This window comes from Enhydra lutris, unplaced genomic scaffold (genome assembly GCF_002288905.1).
Source record: "Enhydra lutris kenyoni isolate GAN:26980312 unplaced genomic scaffold, ASM228890v2 scaffoldscaffold66, whole genome shotgun sequence".
In the NCBI taxonomy this organism is placed as follows: Eukaryota; Metazoa; Chordata; class Mammalia; order Carnivora; family Mustelidae; genus Enhydra; species Enhydra lutris.
Genome location: NW_019154150.1, coordinates 3972829 through 3996060, shown reverse-complemented (window position 1 = coordinate 3996060; position 23232 = coordinate 3972829). Strand labels below are relative to the sequence as shown.

The 23232-nt window shown below is 40.4% G+C and overlaps 1 protein-coding gene across 6 annotated transcripts in view; it reads right to left on the bottom strand.

Moving 5' to 3' along the window:
* The window catches only part of LOC111159153 (solute carrier family 41 member 3), an 86673-nt gene that overhangs the window by 22216 nt on the left and 41225 nt on the right, over positions 1-23232 (bottom strand). For all 6 annotated transcript variants that reach the window (XM_022521587.1, XM_022521584.1, XM_022521589.1 and 3 more), the window contains one exon: positions 17063-17134. In XM_022521587.1, the coding sequence (XP_022377295.1) occupies positions 17063-17134 (72 nt within the window). The remainder of the gene's footprint in view (positions 1-17062; positions 17135-23232) is intronic.

The window sequence follows — 23232 nt, the reverse complement described above, 5'->3', positions numbered from 1 at the left end:
TGATATCAGGTCGCAGGAGTTCAGCTAGATAGTTATCAAACCATTCTGAACACCTACAAACCCAACGGGAAATTGAAGAGAAAAAGAGCAACAATTCTAGGGACAGAAAGGTAGGATGTGTGGAGAAGTGAATCCAAAGTGATTGGAAGATAGACCGCTGGGGGAGAGGCCAGCTCCTGGCAAGTGATGGAGCAATGGAGCACGAAATCCAAACTTTTAGAAGTTTGCTCCACTAAGGGACATTGTTCCAGAGGCTAAGTGAGGGTGGAGCCCTCACGGGGACAGTGTGGTCTCAGGTCCCATGGGGTCACAGAAAGACCAGAGGTGTCTGAGTATAGCAGAGCTTGCAGGTATCAGAGCAGGGAAGCCAACTACAAAGACAGAGCCGAGGAGTGCGCTCTCAGCTTGGGGTTACCTTAAACTGTGATCTGTGGCACAGTCAGACCACTGCTCTTTGAGCAGGGACCCACAAGTGGCAGATCCAGGGAGACCTAGATTCCTCTGCTGGAAGAGCAGCATGGCAGGAATCTGCTGGGTTTGAAGACTCCAAATGGAGCTGAGCGCAAAACATAGAAATGCTTGGTCACAGGCCAGGTGAGCACGGAGCTCCGCTGGAGACCAGGGAGATAGGAGGGCTTGACTGTTTTTCTCTGAGGGCACACTGAGGAGTGCAAACCCAAACTCTCAGCTGCCTAGGCCGGAGATTGGGAGGCCACCATTTTCATTCCTGTCCTCCAGAGCTCCATGGAAAGCATTCAGGGAACAAAAGCTCCCGAGAGCAAACCCGAGCAGATTACTTAGCCTGGCCCCTGGCAAGGGCGGTGCAATTCCACCTGAGGCAAAGACATTTGAGAATCACTACAACAGGACTCTCCCACAGAAGATCAGCAAGAACATCCAGCCAAGACCAAGCTCACTGATCAAGGAGAACAGCAGAATTCCAGAGGAGGGGAAAGCAAAATATGGAATTCATGACTTTCTCCCCATGATTCCTTAGTCTTGAAAAGTTAATTAAACTTTTTAATTTTATATATTTCTTAGTCTAATTTTAAAAATTTTTCCTCTTTCCTCTTTTAAGGCTTTTTAACTAGTTTACCTTAACGATACCTTTCTAAAAATATCTTAAAACTTCATTATCATAGTCATATTTTATCCTTCATTGTATCTAACTTTAAATTTTGTAGACATATAGTTTTTTCATCTAAAAAATGATGGGATACAACTTCTTCTAATAGATCAAAATATACCATAAATCTAGCACAGGGCTATGTTCTAGAATCCAGCCTGATCAACTTCTTTCCACTTTCATTTCCTTTCTTTTTCCAACCAACTTATCAATTCCTTTTTTAGAATTTTTTTTTAATAATTTTCACCTTTACAGTCATATTCCATCCCTTCATTGTGTTAACCCCTTTTTTTTTAAAAGATTTTATTTATTTATTTGACAGACAGAGATCACAAGTAGGCAGAGAGGCAGGCAGAGAGAGAGGAGGAAGCAGGCTCTCTGCTGAGCAGAGAGCCCGATGCAGGGCTCGATTCCAGGACTCCGGGATCATGACCCGAGACGAAGGCAGAGGCTTTAACCCACTGAGCCACCCAGGTGCCCCATGTGTTAACCCTTTTAATTTTAACATTTTATTAAACCCATATATCCAAAAATATTTATTTTTTAAATTTTTATTTTTTAAATTTCATTTCAGTAGTATAGAATTCATTGTTTATGTACCACACCCAGTGTGCTCTATGCAATATGTGCCCTCTATAATACCCACCACCAAGCTCCCCCAACCTTGTACACCCACCCTGAAAAAACCCTCAGAATATTTTTCAGAGTCCACAGTCTCTCATGGTTCATCACCCCCTCCAATTTCCCCCAACTCCCTTCTCCTCTCCAGCTCCCCATGTCCTCCGTGTTATTCCTTATGCTCCCCAAATAAGTGAAACCATATGGTAATTGACTCTCTCTGCTTGACTTCTTTCATTCAGCATAATCTCTTCCAGTCCCATCCATCTTGATATAAAAGTTGGGTATTCATCCTTTCCAATGGAGGCATAATACTAGATGGTATATATGGACCACATTTTCTTTATCCATTCATCCATTGAAGGGCATCTTGGTTCTTTCCACAGTTTGGTGACTGTGGCCATTGCTGCATGAATATTGGGCTCCAGATGGCCCTTCTTTTCACTACATCTGTATCTTCGGGGCAAATACCCAGTAGTGCAATTGCAGGGTCATAGGGAAGCTCTATTTTTCATTTCTAAAGGAATCTCACACTGTTTTCAAAGTGGCTGCACCAACTTGCATTCCCACCAACAGTGTAAGAGGGTTCCCCTTTCTCCACATCCTCTCCAACACATGTTGTTTCCTGTCTTGCTAATTTTGGCCATTCTAACTGGTGTCAGGTGGTATCTCAATGTGGTTTTAATTTGAGTCTCCCTGATGGCTAGTGATGATGAACACTTTTTCATGTGTCTGTTAGTCATCTGTATGTCTTTAGAGAAGTGTCTGTTCATGTCTTCTGCCCATTTTTTGACTTGATTCTCTGATTTCTGGGATGCTGACTTTGAGAAGTTCTTTATAGATCCTGCATATCAGCCCTTTGTCTGTATTGTCATTTGCGAATATCTTCTTCCATTCCATGGGTTGCCTCTTTGTTTTGTTGACTGTTTCCTTTGCTGTGCAGAAGCTTTTGATCTTGAAGGAGTCCAAAAAGTTCATTTCCCTTTTGTTTTCTTTGCCTTTGGAGACATATCTTGAAAGAAGTTGCTGTGGCCGATGTTGAAGAGGTTACTGCCTATGTTCTCCTCTAGAATTCTGATGGATTCCTGCCTCACATTGAGGTCTTTTATCCATTTTGAGTTTATCTTTGTGTATGGTGTAAGAGAATGGTCGAGTTTCATTCTACATATAGGTGTCCAATTTTCCCAGCACCATTTATTGAAGAGATTGTTTTTTTCCCACTGTATATTTTTTCCTGCTTTGTTGAAGATGATTTGACCATGGAGTTGAGTGTGCATATCTGGGCTCTCTACTCTGTTCCACTGGTCTATGTGTCTGTTTTTGTTCCTGTACCGTGCTGTCTGGGTGACCACAGCTTTATAGTAAAGCTTGAAATGAGGCAACGTGATGCTGCCAGTTTTCTTTCCCTTTTTCAACATTTCCTGAGCCAATTGGAGTCTCTTCTGATCCATACAAATTTTAAGATTCTTTGCTCCAGCTCTTTGAAAAATGCCGGTGGAATTTTGATCGGAGTGACACTGAAAGTATAGTTTGCTCTAAGCAGTATAGATATTTTAACAATATTTATTCTTCTGATCCATGAGCAAGGAATGGTCTTCCATCTTTTTGTGTCTTCTTCAATTTCTTTCATGAGTGTTCTGTAGTTCCTTGAGTACAGATCATTTACCTCTTTGGTTAGGTTGATTCCCAAGTATCCTATGGTTCTTGGTGTTATAGATAATGGACTGATTCTCTCGTTTGCCTTTCTATATTTTCATTGTTATGTACTAGAAAGCCACTGATTTCTGTATATTGATTTTGTATCCTGCCACATTACTGAATTGCTATATGAGTTCTAGTAGTTTGGGGGTGGAGTCTTTTGGATTTTCCATATAAAGTATCATGTCATCTGCGAAGAGAGAGAGTTTGACTACTTCATTGCCGATTTGGATACCTTTTATTTCTCTTTGTTGTCGGATTGCTATTGCTACGACTTCTAATACTATATTGAACAAGAGTGGTGAGAGTGGGCATCCTTGTCGTAGGCTGTCAGCTTTTCCCCATTGAAGATGATATTTGCTGAGGGTTTTTCATAGATAGATTTTACGAAGTTGAGGAATGTTCCCTCTATCCCTATACTTTGAAGCGTTTTAATCAGGAACGGATGCTGGATTTTGTCAAATGCTTTTTCTGCATCAATTAAGAGGACCATGTGGTTCTTCTCTCTTCTCTTATAGATTTGTTCTATCATATGGATTGATTTGAGAATTTTGAACCAACCTTGCAACCCACAGATAAATCCCACCTGGTCATGGTAGATAATCTTTTTACTGTACTGTTGGATCCTATTAGCAAGGATCTTGGTGAGAATCTTAGTATCCATACTCATCAGGGATATGGTCTGAAATTCTCCCTTTTGGTGGGGTCTTTGTCTGGTTTGGGGATCCGGTAATGTTGGCCTCATAAAAACAGTCTGAAAATTTGCCTTGTGCTTCAATTTTTTGAGACAGCTTCAGGAGAACAGGGATTATTTCTTCTTTGAAAATTTCTTAGAATTCCCCAGGGAATCATCAGGTCCTGGGCTCTTGTTTTTTGGGAGGATTTTGGTCACTGCTTCAATCTAGTTACTAGGTATTTGTCTATTCAGGTTGTCAGTTTCTTCCTGGTTCAATTTTCGAAGTTTATAGTTTTCCAGTAATGCATCTATTTCATCTAGATTGCTTAACTTATTGGTATATAACTGTTGACAACAATTTTTGATGATTGTTTCTCTTTCCTTGGTGTTAGTTGTGATCTCTCCCTTTTCATTCATAATTTTATTAATTTGGGCCTTCTCTCTTTTCTTTTGGATTAGTTTGGCCAATGGTTTATCGATCTTATTGATTCTTTCAAAATCCAGCTTCTCGTTTCATTGATGCATTCTACTGTATCTCTAGTTTCTATCTCATTGATCTCTGCTTTAATCTTGATTATTTCCTTTCTTGTGTGGGGTTGGCTTAATTTGTTGTAGATTCTCCAGTTCTTTAAGGTGTAAGGACAGCTAGTGCAATCTGGATTTTTCAATTTTTTTGAGGGCAGCTGAGATGGTTATGTATTTCCCTCTTAGGACCGCCTTTGCTGTATCCCATAGGTTTTGGACTGAAGCGTCTTCATTTTCATGGCTTTCTTGTTTAAGTTCTTCTTTGATCTCCTGGTTGATCTAGGCATTTCTAAGCAAGGGGTTCTTTAGCTTCCAGGTGTTTGAATTCCTTCCAAACTTTTCCTTTTGGTTGAGTTCCAGCTTCAAAGCACTGTGATCTGAGAATATGAGTTCCAGTTTCAAAGCATTGTGATCTGAGAATATCTCAGTCTTTTGGTATCAGTTGAGCCCTGATTTGTGACCCAGTATGTCGTCTATTCTGGAGAAGGTTCCATGTGCCCTCAAGAAGAATGAGTATTCTGTTGTTTTAGGATGGAATGTTCTGTATATATCTATGAGGTCCATCTGGTCCAATGTGTCATTCAATGATCTTGTTTCTTTATTGATTTTCTGCTTGGATGATCTGTCCATTACAAAGAGTGGCATGTTAAGATCCTCTATCAATATGACTCTTTATCTTGATTAACAGTTGTCTTATGTAGTTGGTTGCTCCCATATTGGGGGCATAAATGTTTATAACTGTTAGAACTTCTTGGTGGATAGAAAATTTATGAATGATGTAGTGTCCTTCTATATCTCTGATGGCCGTCTTTAGTTTAAAATCTAATTTATCTCATATGAGAATTGCTACTCCAGCCTTCTTTTGATGCCCATTGGCATGAAAGATGCTTCTCCATCCCTTAACTTTTAGTCTGGATATGTATCCTTAGGTTCAAAATGTGTGTCTTGTAGACAACATATGGATCGGTCCTGTTGTTTTATCCAATCTTCCATCCTGTGTCATTTTATGGGTCCATAGGCCATTCACATTGAGAGTGATTATTGAGAGATAGATTTTTATTGATATCCTGTTACTTGTGAAGTCTTTGTTTCTATAGATTGTCTCCATAAATTTCTGTTCAGTTATATTCTTGGGTTTCCCCCTCTTTTATAGATCCCCCCTAATATTTCTTGCAGTGCTGGCTTGGTGGTCACATACTCTTTTAAACCTTGCTGGTCTTGGAAGCTCTTTATCTCTCCGTCCATTTTGAATGTCAGTCTTGCTAGATAAAGTATTATTGAATGCATGTTCTTCTCATTTAGTACCCTGAATTCATCTTGCCATCCCTTTCTGGCTTGTCAGGCTTCTGTGGACAGGTTTGATGTTATTCGGATGGGCCTTCCTCTCTACGTAAGGAATCTTTTCCCCCTAGATGCTTTCAAGAGCTCCTTTCTAAAAGTATGATTCATTACTTTCACAATCAGGTGTCTCGAGGTCTTTCTAGATTCTATGATCTTGGGGGGGAACCTTTCTGCCTCTAGGATATGAACGCTGGTTCCATTCCCCACAGTGGGAAAATTTTCATGGAGAATTTGTTCAACTATATCCTTTAGTCTTCTTTCATTCTTCTCCCCCTCAGAGATGCCAATAATTCTGACGTTGGAATATTTCATGGCATAATTTATTTCCCTAATTCTATTTTCATGGCTTTTAAGCTGTTTGTTCAGACCTCCTCCTGATCCTTTTTCTCTATCAGTTTGTCCTCTAGATCACTAATTTTATCTTCTGCCTCAAATACCTAGCTCTTAGAGAATTTAGATTAGATTGGAACTCATTGAGAGCACTGTTAACATGTTCCCTGGTGGCTTTCACTTCTGTCCTAATCGATTCCATTTTGTCATTAAATGCTTTCTCCAACCTAGCCATTTCCTGGATAATTGTTAGCCTAAATTCCCTTTCTGGCATACTGTTTATGTCCATACCCAATATCTCTAATGGAGAGGGCAGAGTCTCTGAATTTTTCCTCTGTTGGGTATTCTTCTTTCTAGTCATTTTGGTGAGAGATGGCTGAGGGGATATGTAGCTGATTGTATCAACCATGATACAGGCAAGGTGCACTCTGGAACGCTTCTGAGCAATTGGAAGTCCCCAACAAAAAGAAAGAAAAAAGAAAAAAGAGAGAGAGAGAGAGAGGAAAAAAAAGAAGAAGAAAAGCGGCGGGGGGGAAGAAATAAAAGAGAAGACCCAGTCCGAATGGGCCCCAAAGGTAAGATTTATAAAGTATACAAACAAAAACAGACCAATAAAAAATCTGGCAAAAGTAAATGACAAGAAAAAAAAACCCAGCCAAAATGAACCCCAAGTATAAGTTTTATATACCACCAGAACAAAAACAAATACACAGAAACAATGACAGATAACAAGATGGAAGGGTGGTTATAAATTCTCAGTGTGGGTGAGGAAGGTTATTTTGACTCTTCCTGGTTGTATCTTGATATCTTTGTTAAAGGACTCAACTTTTCTGAGAGAAAGGGGGATTAAACTTTTTTTTTATATATAGGGATAGTATTGACTGGGGAAAGAGGATTACCTCAAAGCTTATCTCTATATGAAAATTAAAAGAAATTGAAAAGCAAAAGAAAAACACAGGTATATGTATCAAAAAAGTTCAAGTTAAAAGGTTATTATGTCTGTGGAAAGAACCAAGATGCCCTTCAATGGACGAATGGATAAGGAAGATGTGGTCCATATACACTATGGAGTATTATGCTTCCATCAGAAAGGATGAATTCCCAACTTTTGTAGCAACATGGACGGGACTGGAAGAGATTATGCTGAGTGAAATAAGTTAAGCAGAGAGACTCAATTATCATACGGTTTCACTTATTTGTGGAGCATAACAAATAACATGGAGGACATGGGGTGATGGAGAGGAGAAGGGGGTTGAGGGAAATTGGAAGGGGAGGTGAACCATGAGAGACTATGGATTCTGAAAAACAACCTGAGGGTTTTGAAGGGGTCGGGGGTGGGAGGCTGGGGGGGCCAGGTGGTGGGTATTGGACAGGGCATATATTGCATGGAGCACTGGGTGTGGTGCAAAAACAATGAATACTGTTACGCTGAAAAGATATAAAAAAATTTTAAAAAAGGTCATTATGTAATTTGTTATACTGAACATCTTACTGTGATGGTAAATAGATTAAAAATTTTTAAAAAATTGAAAACAACGAGAATAGTGGGAATGAATTAAAAATAAAAGTTGTATCTATGAAGTAGTAGTAGTTTTCCTCTTGTTTTTTGTTTTTGTTTTTGTTTTGTTTTTGGCTGGCTTTCTGGGGTAGCAGGCTGCTGCATGGTTTTTCAGGCAGTCTTGCTAGAGTTGAGTCCTCCTGCCTACTAACAAGGGGCTGGGCTCTGAGGAAACCGATTTTTCAGGCTTTTGTTCTTTGGAGGTTTTTTCTTTTTCTTTTTTCTTTCTTTTTGTTTTTTCCTTCTCCCCTTGGCGGCATTGGCGGTTTTTTTGGAGGTTTAGAGGAAAGCAAACTGCATTCAGACCTCCGTCTCAAAGAGAAGCCTCAGCCCATTCCCCTCTGGGTGCTCCAGAGCACATAAATTCCCCCTCTGCCACCAGCAGATCACGTCCCTACTCACAGTCTCAGGGGTCTCAGGAGCTCCCTCTCATACACCAATGTTACCAAAACTATGAGAAGTACTATTCCAGAGAGCTGGCTTTGAGCACTGCCTCTGCTGTGGCTGTCTGGGCAGGTTCAGACTGCCAGAAAGGTCCAAACCAGAGACAGCACACTGACATTTTCACACTGGCCCAGGCTGGGAGTGTTCAGAATCTCCCGGTTCTAGAGAGCACTGGCAAAGCTCCTACATGGATCTCTCTCAGGGGAGGGTGTGGAGCGTAACTTAGACCCTGGTAGTGCAGTGCACATGCAGAGTGTAAAAGGCTATCGTTCTAGAGAGTGCTGGCTGGTGTCCACTCTGAAGTCTCTCATGTGCACCACCACCCAGATGCTGTAAGAAGCTCCAGGGACTCAGGGACCAATGCCTGACTTCTTCACCATACTCTCTCTGGCCCAGCACCAGTGGTGGCCATCCTGGGTCCGTGGGCTTAAGCCCTGGTCATTAACTGCCTGACTCCACAATTTCCCCTTAAAATCTTTGGCTCTTTTTGTGTGCTTTTAACCAGACTCCAAGTTAATGCTGGTCCCCAATCACAGGGCACTCTTGATTGGGCTATTACTTTCCAACAGGTTGTTCCTGGTGGATCTCTCCCCCTTTATTTTCTCTTCTGATATCAGTCCAATGTTCCCACTCTGTTCTACCTGTTCACTGGCATCTTCTGTCCCTGTAGAGATCCAGAAATGTATAATTCTAATCTCAAGTTTACTTCATGGGTGATCAGAGTTCATTGGTAGATAATCAGCTCACTTTAGAGGACTGGTTGAAATGGCACTTCCTACTTCTCTGTCATCTTGTCTCTGATAAATCATGTTTACCCTTATTTTTACATATATATAAGTTTTTCCTTCTTTAAAATTTTGGGAGGTAGTTTCTTCTAAGAGACCAAAATACACCCAAAATCAAGTGGGTTGCTCTGTTCAATTCACCAGTCATATATATATGTATTATATATATAATACATATATATTCTTTAATTTAAATTTTATTTAAAAATTTAAAAGTTTTCTTTATAATTTTATTTTATTTTATTCTTTATTTTCAGCATAACAGTATTCCTTGTTTTTGCACCACACCCAGTGCTCCAAGCAATCCCTGCCCTCTCTAATACCCACCACCTGGTTCCCCCAACCTCCCACCACCCGCCACTTCAAACCCCTCAGACTGTTTTTCAGAGTCCATAGTCTCTCATGGTTCACCTCCCCTTCCAATTTCCCCCAACTCCCTTCTCCTGTCTAACTCCCCTTGTCCTCCATGTTATTTGTTATGCTCCACAAATAGTTTCTTTTTACCCCCTTTCTTCTCCCCCTGATTTGAGGTCTCTTCTGATTTGACTCTGATTCTGATTTTCTGGGGTCTTTGCCACCCATTTAGTATTTCATTCTCTCATTCATATTTTCTTATCTGGATCAAATGACAAGGCAGAAAAACTCACCACAAAAAGAAGAACAAGTGGCAGTACCAAAGGTTAGGGACCTAATCAATATGGACATTGATAATATGTCAGGGCTAGAGTTCAGAATCATGATTCTCAAGGTGCTAGCTGGGCTTGAAAAAGGCATGGAAGATATTAGAGAAACCCTGTTTGGAGAAATAAAAGCCCTTTCTGGAGAAATAAAAGAACTAAAATCTAACCAAGCTTAAATCAAAAAAGCTGTTAATGAGGTACAATAAAAAAATGGAGGCTCTTACTGCTAGGATAAGTGAGGCAGAAGAGAGAATTAGTGATATAGAAGACCAAATGACGGAAAATAAAGAAGCTGAGCAAAAGAGAGACAAACAACTACTGGACCATGAGGGGAGAATCTGAGAGAAAAGTGATACCATAAGACAAAACAATATTAGAATAATTGGGATTCCAGATGAAGAAGAAAGAGAGAGGAGGGATAGAAGGTATATTGGAGTGAATTATTATGGAGAATTTCCATAATATGGCAAAGAGACCAAGCATCAAAATCCGGGAGGCACAGAGAATCCCACTGAAAATCAATAAAAATAAATCCCCACGCTGTCATTTAATAGTAAGACTTAAAAGTCATAGTGACAAAGAGAAAATCCTGAAAGCAGCCTGGGACAAGAAGTCTGTAACATACAATGGTAAAAATATTAGATTGGCTGCAGACTTGTCCACAGAGACATGCCAGGCCAGAAAGAACTGGCATGATATATTCAGAGCACTAAATGTAAAAAAATGCAGCCAAGAATACTATATCCAGCTAGGCTATCATTGAAGATAGAAGGAGAGATAAAAAGCTTCCAGGACAAACAAAAACTAAAAGATTTGTAAACACCCAGCCAGCTATACAGGAAATATTGAAAGGGGTCATCTAAGCAAAGAGAGAGCCTAAAAGTAGTAGACCAGAAAGGAAGAGAGACAACATACAGTAATAGTCACTTTACAGGCAATACAATGGAACTAAATTCATATCTTTAAATAGTTACCCTGAATGTATATGGGTAAATGCCCCAATCAAAAGACACAGGGTATCAGAATGGATAAAAAAAAAAAAAACATCAATATGCTGCCTACAAGAAACTCATTTTAGACCCAAAGACACCTCCAGATTAAAGTGAGGGGTTGGGAAACAATTTACCATGCTAATGGACATCAAAAGAAAGCTGAAAAGAAAATTAGATTTTAAGCCAAAGACTGTAATAGGAGATGAGGAAGGACACTATATCACACTCAAAGGGTCTGTCCAACAGGAAGACCTAACAATTTTAAATATCTACGCCCCTAACATGGGAGCAGCCAACTATATAAACCAATTAATAACAAAATCAAAGAAACACATCGACATAATACAATAATAGTAGGGGACTTTAACACCCCCCTTACTGAAATGGACAGATCATCCAAGCAAAGAATCAACAAGGAAATAAAGGCCTTAAATGACACAATGAACTAGATGGACATCACAGATATATTCAGAACATTCCATCCCAAAGCAACACAATACACATTCTTCCCAAGTGCATATGGAACAGTCTCCAGAATAGATCACATCCTGGGTCACAAATCAGGTTTCAACCAGTACTGAAAGACTGGGATCATTCCCTGCATATTTTCAGACCACAATGCTCTGAAGCTAGAACTCAATCATAAGAGGAAAGCTGGAAAGAACTCAAATACATGGAAGCTAAAGAGCATCCTACTAAAGAATGAATAGGTCAACCAGGAAATCAAAGAAGAATTGAAAAAATTCATGGAAACAAATGATAAGGAAAACACAACTGTTCAAAATCTGTGGGACACAGCAAAGGCAGTCCCGAGAGGAAAATATATAGCAATACAAGCCTTTTTCAAGAAATAAGAAAGGTCTCAAGTACTCAACCAAACCCTACATCTAAAGGAGCTAGAGAAAGAACAGCAAAGAAAGCCTAAACCTAGCAGAAGAGAAATCCTAAAGATCAGAGCAGAAATCAATGAAATAGAAACAAACAAAAAAACCCAAAAACAGTAGAACAAATCAACGAAACTAAGAGCTGGTTCTTTGAAAGAATTAATAAGATTGATAAACCCTTGGCCAGACTTATCAAAAAGAAAAGAGAAATGACCCCAATTAATAAAATCGTGAATGGAAGAGGAATGATCACAACCAACACCAAAGAAATACAAACAAGTATAAGAACATATTATGAGCAGCATATACACCAGCAAATTTGACAATCTGGAAGAAATGGATGGATCCCTAGAAACCTATAAACTATGAAAACTGAACCAGGAAGAAATGGAAAACCTGAACAGACCCATAACCAGTAAGGAGATTGAAATAGTCAGCAAAAATCTCCCAACAAACAAGAGCCCAGGGCCAGATGGCTTCCCAGGGAAATTCTACCAAATATTTAAAGGAGAATTAATTCCTATTCTCCTGAAACTGTTCCAAAAAATAGAAATGGAATGAAAACTTCCAAACTCATTTTATGAGGCCAGCATTACCTTGATCCCAAAACCAGACAAAGACCCTATCAAAAAAGAGAATTACAGACTAATATGCTTGATGAACACAGATGCCAAAATTCTCACCAAAATACTAGCCAATAGGATCCAACAGTACATTAAAAGGATTATTCACCACGACCAAGTGGAATTTATTCCAGGGCTGCAAGGTTGGTTCAACGTCCTCAAATCAATCAATGTGATACAATACATTAATAAAAGAAAGAACAAGAACCATATGATATTCTCAATAGATTCTGAAAAGGCATTTGACAAAGTACAGCATCCTTTTTTTTTTATAATTTTTTTTTTAATTTGACAGACAGAGATCACAAGCAGGCAGAGAGGCAGGCAGAGAGGAGGAAGCAGACTCCCCGCTGAGCAGAGAGCCTGATGCGGGGCTCGATCCCAGGACCCAGGATCATGACCCGAGCCGAAGGCAGAGGCTTTAACCCATTGAGCCACCCAGGCACCCCTACAGCATCCTTTCTTGATCAAAACTCTTCAAAGTGTAGGGATAGAGGGTACATACCTCAATATGATCAAAGCCATCTATGAAAAACCCACCGCAAATATCATTGTCAATGGATAAAAACTGAGAGCTTTTCCACTAAGGTCAGGAACATGGCAGGGATGTCCATTATCACCACTGCTATTCAACATAGTACTAGAAGTCCTAGCATCGACAATCAGACAACAGAAAGAAATAAAAGGCATCCAAATTGGCAAAGAAGAAGTCAAACCATCACTCTTTGCAGATGATGATACTTTATGTGAAAAACCCAAAAAGGACTCCACTCCAAATCTGTTAGAACTTGTACAGGAATTCAGTAAAGTGTCAGGATATAAAATCAATGCACAGAAATCAGTTGCATTTCTATACATCAACAACAAGACAGAAGAAAGAGAAATTAAGGAGTCAGTCCCATTTACAATTACACCCAAAACCATAAGATACCTAGGAATAAACCTAACCAAAGAGGCAAAGAATGTGTACTCAGAAAACTGTAAAGTACTCATAAAAGAAATTGAGACAGACACAAAGAAATGGAAAAATGTTCCATGCTCATGGATTGGAAGAACAAATATTGTGAAAATGTCTACGCTACTTAAAGCAATCTACACATTTAGTGCAATCCCTATCAAAATACCATCAGTTTTTTTTCAAAGAAATGGAAAAATAATCCTAAAATTTATATGGAACCAGAAAAGACCCCAAAGAGCCAGAGGAACGTTGAAAAAGAAAGCGAAAGTTCGTGGCATCACAATTCCAGACTTCAAGCTCTATTACAAAGCTGTCATCATCAAGACAGTATGGTACTGGCACAAAAACAGACACATAGATCAATGGAACAGAATAGAGAGCCCAGAAATAGACCTTCAACTCTATGGTCAACTAATCTTTGACAAAGCAGGAAAGAATGTCCAATGGAAAAAAGTCTCTTCAATAAATTGTGTTGGGAAAATTGGACAGCCACATGTAGAAAAATGAATCTGGACTATTTCTTTACACCACATACAAAAATAGACTCCAAATGAATGAAAGACCTCAATGTGAGACCAGAATCCATCAAAATCTTTGAGGAGGACACAGGCAGCAACCTCTTTGACCTCAGCCACAGCAACTTCTTCCTAGAAACATTGCCAAAGGCAATGGAAGCAAGGGGAGAAGCGAACCATTGGGACTTCATCAAGATCAAAAGCTTTTGCACAGCAAAGGAAACAGTCAACAAAACCAAAAGACAACTGACAGAATGGGAGAAGATATTTGCAAACGACGACATATCAGTTAAAGGGCTAGTATCCAAAAATCTATAAAGAACTTCCAAACTCAACACCCAAAGAACAAATAGTCCAATCAAGAAATGGGTAGAAGACACGAACAGACATTTCTGCAAAGAAGACATCCAGATGGCCAACAGACACATGAAAAAGTGCTCCACATCACTCGGCATCATGGAATTACAAATCAAAGCCACAATGAGATACCACCTCACACCAGTCAGAATGGCTAAAATTAACAAGTCAGGAAACGACAGATGCTGGCGAGGATGCGGTGAAAGGGGAACCCTCCTACACTGTTTTTGGGATTGCAAGCTGGTGCAGCCACTCTGGAAAACAGCATGGAGGTTCCTCAAAAATCTGAAATAGAGCTACCCTACAACCCAGCAATAGCACTACTGGGTATTTACGCTAAAGATACAAATGAAGTGATCTGAAGGGGCACATGCACCCGAATGTTTGTAGCAGCAATGTTCACAGAAGCCAAACTATGGAAAGAACCTAGATGTCCATCAACAGATTAATGGATAAAGAAGATGGTGTGTGTGTGTGTGTGTGTGTGTGTGTGTGTGTGTGCATATATACAAGGAATACTATGTAGCCATCAAAAGAAATGAAATCATGCCATTTACAATGAACTGCATGGTACTAGGGGTGTTATGCTGAGCGAAAAAAGTCAATCAGAGAAAGACAATTATCATATGATCTCTCTGATATGAGGAATTTTGAGAGGTAGGGTGGAGAGTTTGGGGGGTAGGGAAGGAAAAAATTAAACAAGATGGGATCAGGAGGGAAACAAACCATAAGAGACTCTTAATCTCACAAAACAAACTGAGGGTTGCTGGGGAGAGGGGGGTTGGGAGAGGGGGGTGGGGTTATGGACATTGGGGAGTGTATGTGCTATGGTAAGTGCTGTGAAGTGTGTAAGCCTGATGATTCACAGACCTATACCACTGGGGCAAAAAATACATTTTATGTTAATAAAAAAATATAAACAAAAAGATCCATAAAAAAACACAGAAAGTTGTATCATATATTTTCTATAGACACATACATATATATGGCAAATGCAGAAAGTCATTCAGAAGAACTGGTGCTATTATTTGATACTAAGTATTCAAATATTTTATAATAATTTTGGAAAAAATCTAGAATTTCAAATTGTTCATATCTTGTGAACTTGTGGGAACTTCTCTTAAGAAATTCGTGCAAAAAAGAATAATTTCATTGCAGTATAATTTATTGAATAGAAGCCTCCTGGCCTGTGTGACTCGGTTCAAGCAGAGAAACACAGAATTGCAATCAGGGCAGCCCCAGCAATCTTTAACAAGGCCCCAGACAGTACCCGGTGTTGGGTTGGAATTGACTGGAGCTTCACTGCCAGGAGAAGAAGAAGAAAGGACATTCCACGGAGACACAACTGCATATGCAAAGGCAGCAGGGATGGTGAACATGAGACTGCAGGAGGACAGGACCAGACCAGTAGTACCTCTGGGCTAGGCCCACACTTGGACAAGAAGAACCAAAAAAGGAGCTTCAGGAGGAGGACACCTGATCATCTTTAGGATTTAGACAAGGTCACTCAGGTGGCCATGCAGAGAAGAGCTGGAGAGGAAGAAGCCTGGGGCAGTTAGAACAGTGAAGAGGTCTGTAGTCAGTGAGGTCAGAGACCAAGAGGCCAAGGCAAGGAGGAGGAGAAGCAGGGCTGATTCAAGCATAGTTCAGCGGCAGACTCCTCAGGACTGGACATAAGGATAAGGAGCAAAGAGATGCTGAAGGTGACTTGGTCTCTAGCTTGATTAATGGGCACAGTGACCATGACTGGGAGATTACCGCATGATGGCCAGTGGTCACAGCCATCCACGATTGAAACCTCACAATGGCTCACCTTATAGACAAGTTGATGTGACTTGCCCAAGGGCCTCCAGCTGGCCAACCCCCAGAATGAGCTTTCAACCATCAAACTCTTCAGGGTTGGGGACTTCACAAGAGGTGAGTGTGAGGAGATGAGGTGATGAGGCCAGATCTGGCTAAGCTGTTTCAGGGATGCTTCTGGGACAGGTAGATGGAGATACCCAGTGGAGAGCTAGAAACAGGGGCTCTGGAACCCAGGTAAGAGGTAAAGTGGTATCCTCCTCACTTGATGAATAGGGAGGTACAGCTAAGCAAGTCTTATGTGTCCTGCCCAAGGCTACCCAGTTGATAAATGATAGCTGTAATTCCAGGCCTGTCTGATCTCAAAGTCCAGGTTCTTTGGGTGGCCACAGGCTACCCCAGAGATGCACAGAAGGTTCTGGATGAAGCCACTTCCTCTTTTACCTTGGCCCAATCTCTTCCCAGTCTCTCCCTGCCCTGGGCTTCCTGACTCTATAATACTCTGAGACTCCTAGGATGAGAACTTAGCCCAATGAGGGTCTGCTAGAAAGAGGTACAAATTTGAATGAGTATGAAGCATTTAAGGGACAAAGGCATGGGGGGTGGGTGTCCTGCAAAGGCTGACAAAGAAGAGGCAAAGAGGCAGGAGTGCAGCCACGAAGGAATATCAGGTAGGAAGAGTCCCAGATACTCCCGAGAAAACAAGTAGTATCACCTGTATGAGGCAATCAGAGGGTATACCAATTAGGATGTCAGTGACCTTGGCAAGCACAGCTGGAGTTAAGGTAGTGGGAAGAGAAAGCTGTTAGCTTTATCCAGACTATGAGAAAGAGGAGTGAGCAAGTATAGGTGAATCCTTCTATAAGCCTATCTTGAAAAGAAGGGGCTGGGGGTGCTGGAGGGACCCTGGGGTCCCAGAAGAGGCATTACTTTCAGGTGGATATGCTGGTGCCCTATAGTTGAGCTGAGCCTCCAGCTGCCCTGAGTGTGGTCTGGTGGGTTCAGGGTATACAGGTGGCCCATTCCCCAAGTTCTGTCTGGATTGCAGAGAGAAGGGCTTACTTAATCTTCACCCTTCCTATGTGGAGCAGGCCTGGCTGCAGATTCAAAAGCAGGGAGGAGATTCATCGATGGGACAAAGGGCAGAGTTACCTGAATGAGGGCAAGGTTACTGCTGATAACTCTGTGCTGCTCCTGGGGGTCATCAATTTGTCCAGTGTTGGCCTAGAATGGAGAGATAAGGACAAAAGGTAAGTCTGGGTGGTCACAAAGCCAGGCTAAGCTTTCCTGGAAAAGGCAGTGTCTTAGGAGAGAAATCAGCAAATTAATTTCATTGATGTTAGAACAAATTATTCTGCCCAGCTTTCAAAACTGACTGAGGGTGGGAAAGGTAAGGACCCAAGTCCCTATGAGAGTAAGATGGTGTCATATACCACCTCTCCCATGCTCAAGTATGCAAGCACATAGAGTTAAGTGTTACCAACAATTTCAGGGCCACCTGACTCAAGCTCATCCACAGGCACCATGGGAAGGACTCTTCTGTGAAGCTGTATTGTGCCCTCAGCTAGGTCTTCAGGCACCTACAATTCCCTTCTCTCCCCTCCAGCAAGTTACATCTCAGATGACCACTAACAACCCAACATGACCTTTGTAAATCATCCTGTTTAAGAAATGCTTAAGTCCTTCACATAGGATAAAAAACAAGATCTGAAATACAAGTTTCTCCTTTAAAAATGGTAGTCAGCCCCTAACTTCACAGCACTTGCCAGCAAAATTCAAGACACAGATAAATGTATTTTCCTAGATCCTTTGTACTGAGTTCATTAAGTTTCTGAACTCCAAGGGGGAAAATGGAATTACTTTTCATGAGCAAATAAGGGGATTCTTTTGTTTTCAGCATGATGGACACCTCAGACACAGCATGGAACCATCATTGTGTCCCAGGTGACTCTTCCTTCATAAAGGTAGACTAATACCCATTTTAGGGGTGCGCATAGGGACAAGCTACTAAGGTGGAGCAGAATACAGCCACAGAGCCTGCCATGTGCCAAACACGTGAGGCCAACAGGCTTGTCTCCCCTCTCTGGTCTCCCACTACACTAGACTCAATGGACCTGTTTGCTATTTCCCAGCGATCAGCCAATTCAAACCCTGGTACTAACCAGGTAAGGGGTGCTACTGGCCCAAGACTCCTGAGTATAAATCAGAAAGGCATTCGTTCCTCAAGATGTTGTATTTCCAAGCTGAGGCTGAACAGGAAAGGGAGTGATGCCAAGAGGTGCTGGAGGAGGAAAGGAGGCCTGGAGAGCTTGCAAACCTCATAGAGATGAGGGAGGAAGAGCACCACAGGGAAGGAAGTTGTGAGAAGAGATGGGATGTGAAGTAAATAGGATTTTGGAGAGTGTGTAAGCATTTCTGTTTTATTTTTTTTAATTAAAAAATTTTTTTTATTTTTTTAATTTCTTTTCAGTGTACCAGAATTCATTGTTTATGCACCACAACCAATGCTCCATGCAATACGTGCCCTCCATAATACCCAACTCCAGGCCTACCCAAACTCCCAGCCCCTGCCCCTTCAACCCCCAGATAGTTTTTCAGAGTCCATTGTCTCTCATGGCTCATCTCCCCCTCCAATTTTCCCCAACTCCCTTCTCCTCTCAATCTCCCAATGTCCTCCGTGTTACTTCTTATGCTCCACAAATAAGTGAAACCATATGATAATTGAGTCTCTCTGCTTGACTTATTTCACTCAGCATAATCTCTTCCAGTCTGAGGCTTCTCTCTGAGAGGGAGGCCTGGGTGCAGTTTGCTTTCCTCTAAACCTCCAAAGAACTGCAAAAAGCCACCAAGGGGAGAAAAAGCAAACAAAAAAAAACCTAGAGGGGAACTACAGAACACTCATGAAAGAAATTGAAGAAGACACAAAAAGATGGAAGACCATTCCATGCTCTTGGATTGGAAGAATAAACATTGTTAAAATGTCTATACTGCCTAGAGCAATCTATACTTTTAATGCCATTCCAATCAAAATTCCACCGGTATTCTTCAAAGAGCTGGAGCAAATAATCCAAAAATTTGTACAGAACCAGAAGAGACCCCGAATCGCTAAGGAAATGTTGAAAAACAAAAATAAAGCTGAGGGCTTCATGTTACCTGATTTCAAGCTTTACTACAAAGCTGTGATCACCAAGACAGCATGGTACTGACATAAAAACAGACACATAGACCAATGGAACAGAGTAGAGAGCCCAGATATGGACCCTCAACTCTATGGTCAGTTAATCTTCGACAAAACAGGAAAAAATATACAGTGGAAAAAGACAGGCTCTTCAATAAATGGTGCTGGGAAAACTGGACAGCTATATGTAGAAGAATGAAACTCGACCATTCTCTTACAACGTACACAAAGATAAACTCAAAATGGTTAAAAGACCTCAACGTGAGGCAGGAATCCATCAGAATCCTAGAGGAGAACATAGGCAGTAACCTCTTCGATATCAGCCACAGCAACTTCTTTCAAGATATGTCTCCAAAGGCAAAGGAAACAAAAGCCAAAATAAACTTTTGGGACTTCATCAAAGTCAAAAGCTTCTGCACAGCAAAGGAAACAGTCAACAAAACAAAGAGGCAACCCACGGAATGGGAGAAGATATTTGCAAATGACAGTACAGACAAAAGATTGATATCCAGGATCTATAAAGAACTCCTCAAACTCAACACACACAAAACAGATAATCATGTCAAAAAATGGGCAGAAGATATGAACAGACACTTCTCCAATGAAGACATACAAATGGCTATCAGACACATGAAAAGATGTTCATCATCACTAGCCATCAGGGAGATTCAAATTAAAACCACATTGAGATACCACCTTACACCAGTTAGAATGGCCAAAATTAGCAAGACAGGAAACAACATGTGTTGGAGAGGATGTGGAGAAAGGGGAACCCTCTTACACTGTTGGCGGGAATGCAAGTTGGTGCAGCCTCTTTGGAGAACAGTGTGGAGATTCCTCAAGATATTAAAAATAGAACTTCCCTATGACCCGGCAATTGCACTACTGGCTATTTACCCCAAAGATACAGATGGAGTGAAAAGAAGGGCCATCTGTACTCCAATGTTCATAGCAGCAATGGCCACGGTCGCCAAACTGTGGAAAGAACCAAGATGCCCTTCAACGGATGAATGGATAAGGAAGATGTGGTCCATATACACTATGGAGTATTATGCCTCCATCAGAAAGGATGAATACCCAACTTTTGTAGCAACATGGACGGGACTGGAAGAGATTATGCTGAGTGAAATAAATCAAGCAGAGAGAGTCAATTATCCTATGGTTTCACTTATTTGTGGAGCATAACAAATAACATGGAGGACATAGGGAGATGTAGAGGAGAAGGGAGTTGAGGGAAATTGGAGGGGGAGATGAACCATGAGAGACTATGGACTCTGAAAAACAATCTGAGGGTTTTGAAGGGGCGGGGGGGTGGGATGTTGGAGGAGCCAGGTGGTGGGTATTATGGATGGCAGGTATTGCATGGAACACTGGGTGTGGTGCATAAACAATGAATTCTCTTAAGCTGAAAAGAAATTAAAAAAAAAAAACACAATGAACTACTGATACATACAACAAACCACATGAATGGAACTCAAGGACATTATCACTTAGAAACACTATGCTCTTTTCAAATGACAAGGCTTAATGCTGGAAAACAGCCAAGTATTTGCCAGAAATTAGGGTGGAGGGAGGGGTCGTGAGGGAGGTCTTCATAGAGAGGAACAATTCTTATTATTGATTGTGGTGATGATCACAGAAATCTACATGTGATAAAATGACAGGGAACTCCGCATACAGCTTGTGCCAATGTCAATGTCCTAGTTTCATTAATGCACTAGAACTATGTAACATGCAAACACTGAGGGAAAGTGAATGATGGGTAGAAAGGTTGACTCTGTACTATCTTAGCAACTTCCTGTGAATTTATAATTACTTCAAAATAAATAGAAAAAGAAGCTATGAAAGAATATCCTTGTACTGGTATCTCTGGGTAACTAACTGCTTCTTTAGGATAACCCAGCAGAAACAGAATTTCTGAGGTAAAGGGTCTACATATATTTGTGGTTTGATAAATTGCTCTTCTGAAAAACTACCAAATTATACTTGCTGACATCAGTGTTTGACAAGTCTCATCTCCACAGAATTGCCAAAAGTGGACACTCACACTCATATTCATCTAAGCCCACTTGATATGCAATAAAATAGTACTGGTTAATGACTATCCACTGGTGCCTAGTATGATTGAGATTTTTTTCTCTACTGTTTTATGGTCTTATTTATTTGTGAACATGGATTTATGATTCATGTCCTTTGTTAATTTTGATTTGAAGGGTCTGTCTTCATATTGATACGTAACAGCTACTTAGAGAGTTGAGGATACAGACTGTTAAGTTTTATATATTATAACTTCTTCCCTTGTTAGTTATTCCTCATTTAAATTTACGCAAGGAGACTGTTATGTAGAATTGTATCCCTCCAAAAGATGTTGAGGTCCTAACCCCAGTACCTTAGTATGTGATTAGATTTGAAAATAGGGTTGCAGTGATGTCATTAGTTTAGATGAGGTCATAGTGGGGTAAGACAGGTACTGAATCCAGTAAGACTGGTGTCCTTGTGAAAAGGGGAAATTTGGACACAGAGAGGAATATAGGCAGAATGCCCTGGGACAAAGGCAGGGATGGGGGTGATGTGTCTGCAAGCTGAGGAATGCCAAAAGTCTCCAGAAGCTGGGAGAGAGGTCTGGGACAGATTTTTCCCTCATGGCCCTCAGAAGGAACTAACCCTGCCACCTTGATCTGGAGTTGCAGCCCTCAGAACTGTGAGAAAATTCCACCTCTGTTTTTTAAGCCAAGCAGTTTGGGGTTCATTGTTATGGTGGCCCTAGAAAACTAAAACAAATTATTACATTGTTTCCGATGGGTTTTTGCATTTGTTCTGCTACTTAAAAAACACTACTGTTTTAAAATAATACTTAAAAAACACATTGTTTCCAATGGGTTTTGCATTTGTTCTGCTACTTAAAAAACACTATCACCAGATTCTAAAAATAATGGTGTGTCTTCCTGGTATCATGCTTCACTTTAAATTATTCAATCTCCTCAGAATGCCTGGGTGGTTCAGTCAGTTAAGCAGCTGCCTTCAGCTCAGGTCATGATCCCAGTGTCCTGGAATCAAGTCCCACATTGGGCTCCTTGCCTCTGCCTGCCACTCTACCTGCCTGTGTGCACTCTCTCTGACAAATAAATAAAAATAAAATCTTTAAAAAAATTATTCAATCTCCTCAACATATATATTGATGAATGACGTAAGGAAAAATTAATTCTAAAGAACTAACCAATAATCTCAGCACCATTTATTAATAATTCATCCTTTCTCAGAGCACCTGGATGGCTCAGTTGGTTAAGAGTCGGACTCTTGGTTTCCACTCAGCCATGATCTTAGGGTCCTAGGATCGAGCCCCATGTTGGGCTCCTTGCTCAGGGGGAGTTTGTTTCTCTCTCTAAAATAAATACATATCTTTTTTTAAAAATTCAACCTTCTTCACTGGTTTAAATTGCTAGTATTCAATAAATTATATTTACATACATCCGAGCTTATTTCTGGATGTTCTGTTTTGTTGTAAAATACATTAACTAATACTGGTTACAAAATAGTTTAATTACTATAGTGTTATATTACATTTTAAAATGTGGAAATCAAATTTCACCATTACTATTAGTGTGCTTACTCTTTCCTATCAATATTTCCTTGGCTATTCTCACTCACTTACTCATCCAGATCAACTTTAAAATAACATTGTCACCTGTTCCCCTAACTCCCTTTGGCAGACTGAGAGTCACTGCATTAACTTTATAAATGAAAACAAGGAAAACTGATAACTTTACAACACTGGCTTGCCCCATTCGGGAACTTCATATCTCTCTCCAAATTTATATTTCCCTTTGTAAAGTGTTATTTTATTTGTATAGATCCTGAATATTTGCAGCTTTGGTCTGAAGATGTTTTAAAATTAATTAATGTTTTAAAAGATAACTCTTTTCAGATTGTATTTCATAAATGATGATTTCTAGTGTGTACAGGAGTATATAGATAAACATTTATGTATGTCAATACATATATACATGTTTTAAATTTCATCTAGATATTTTGAAACCAGGTCACTTTTTAAAGCTTATTTAGTTTCATAGTTTTCTAGTTGCTTTACTTAGATCTCTCCAAGACGAAAAATATATTGATAGCAAATAATAAGTTTTTCTCTTTC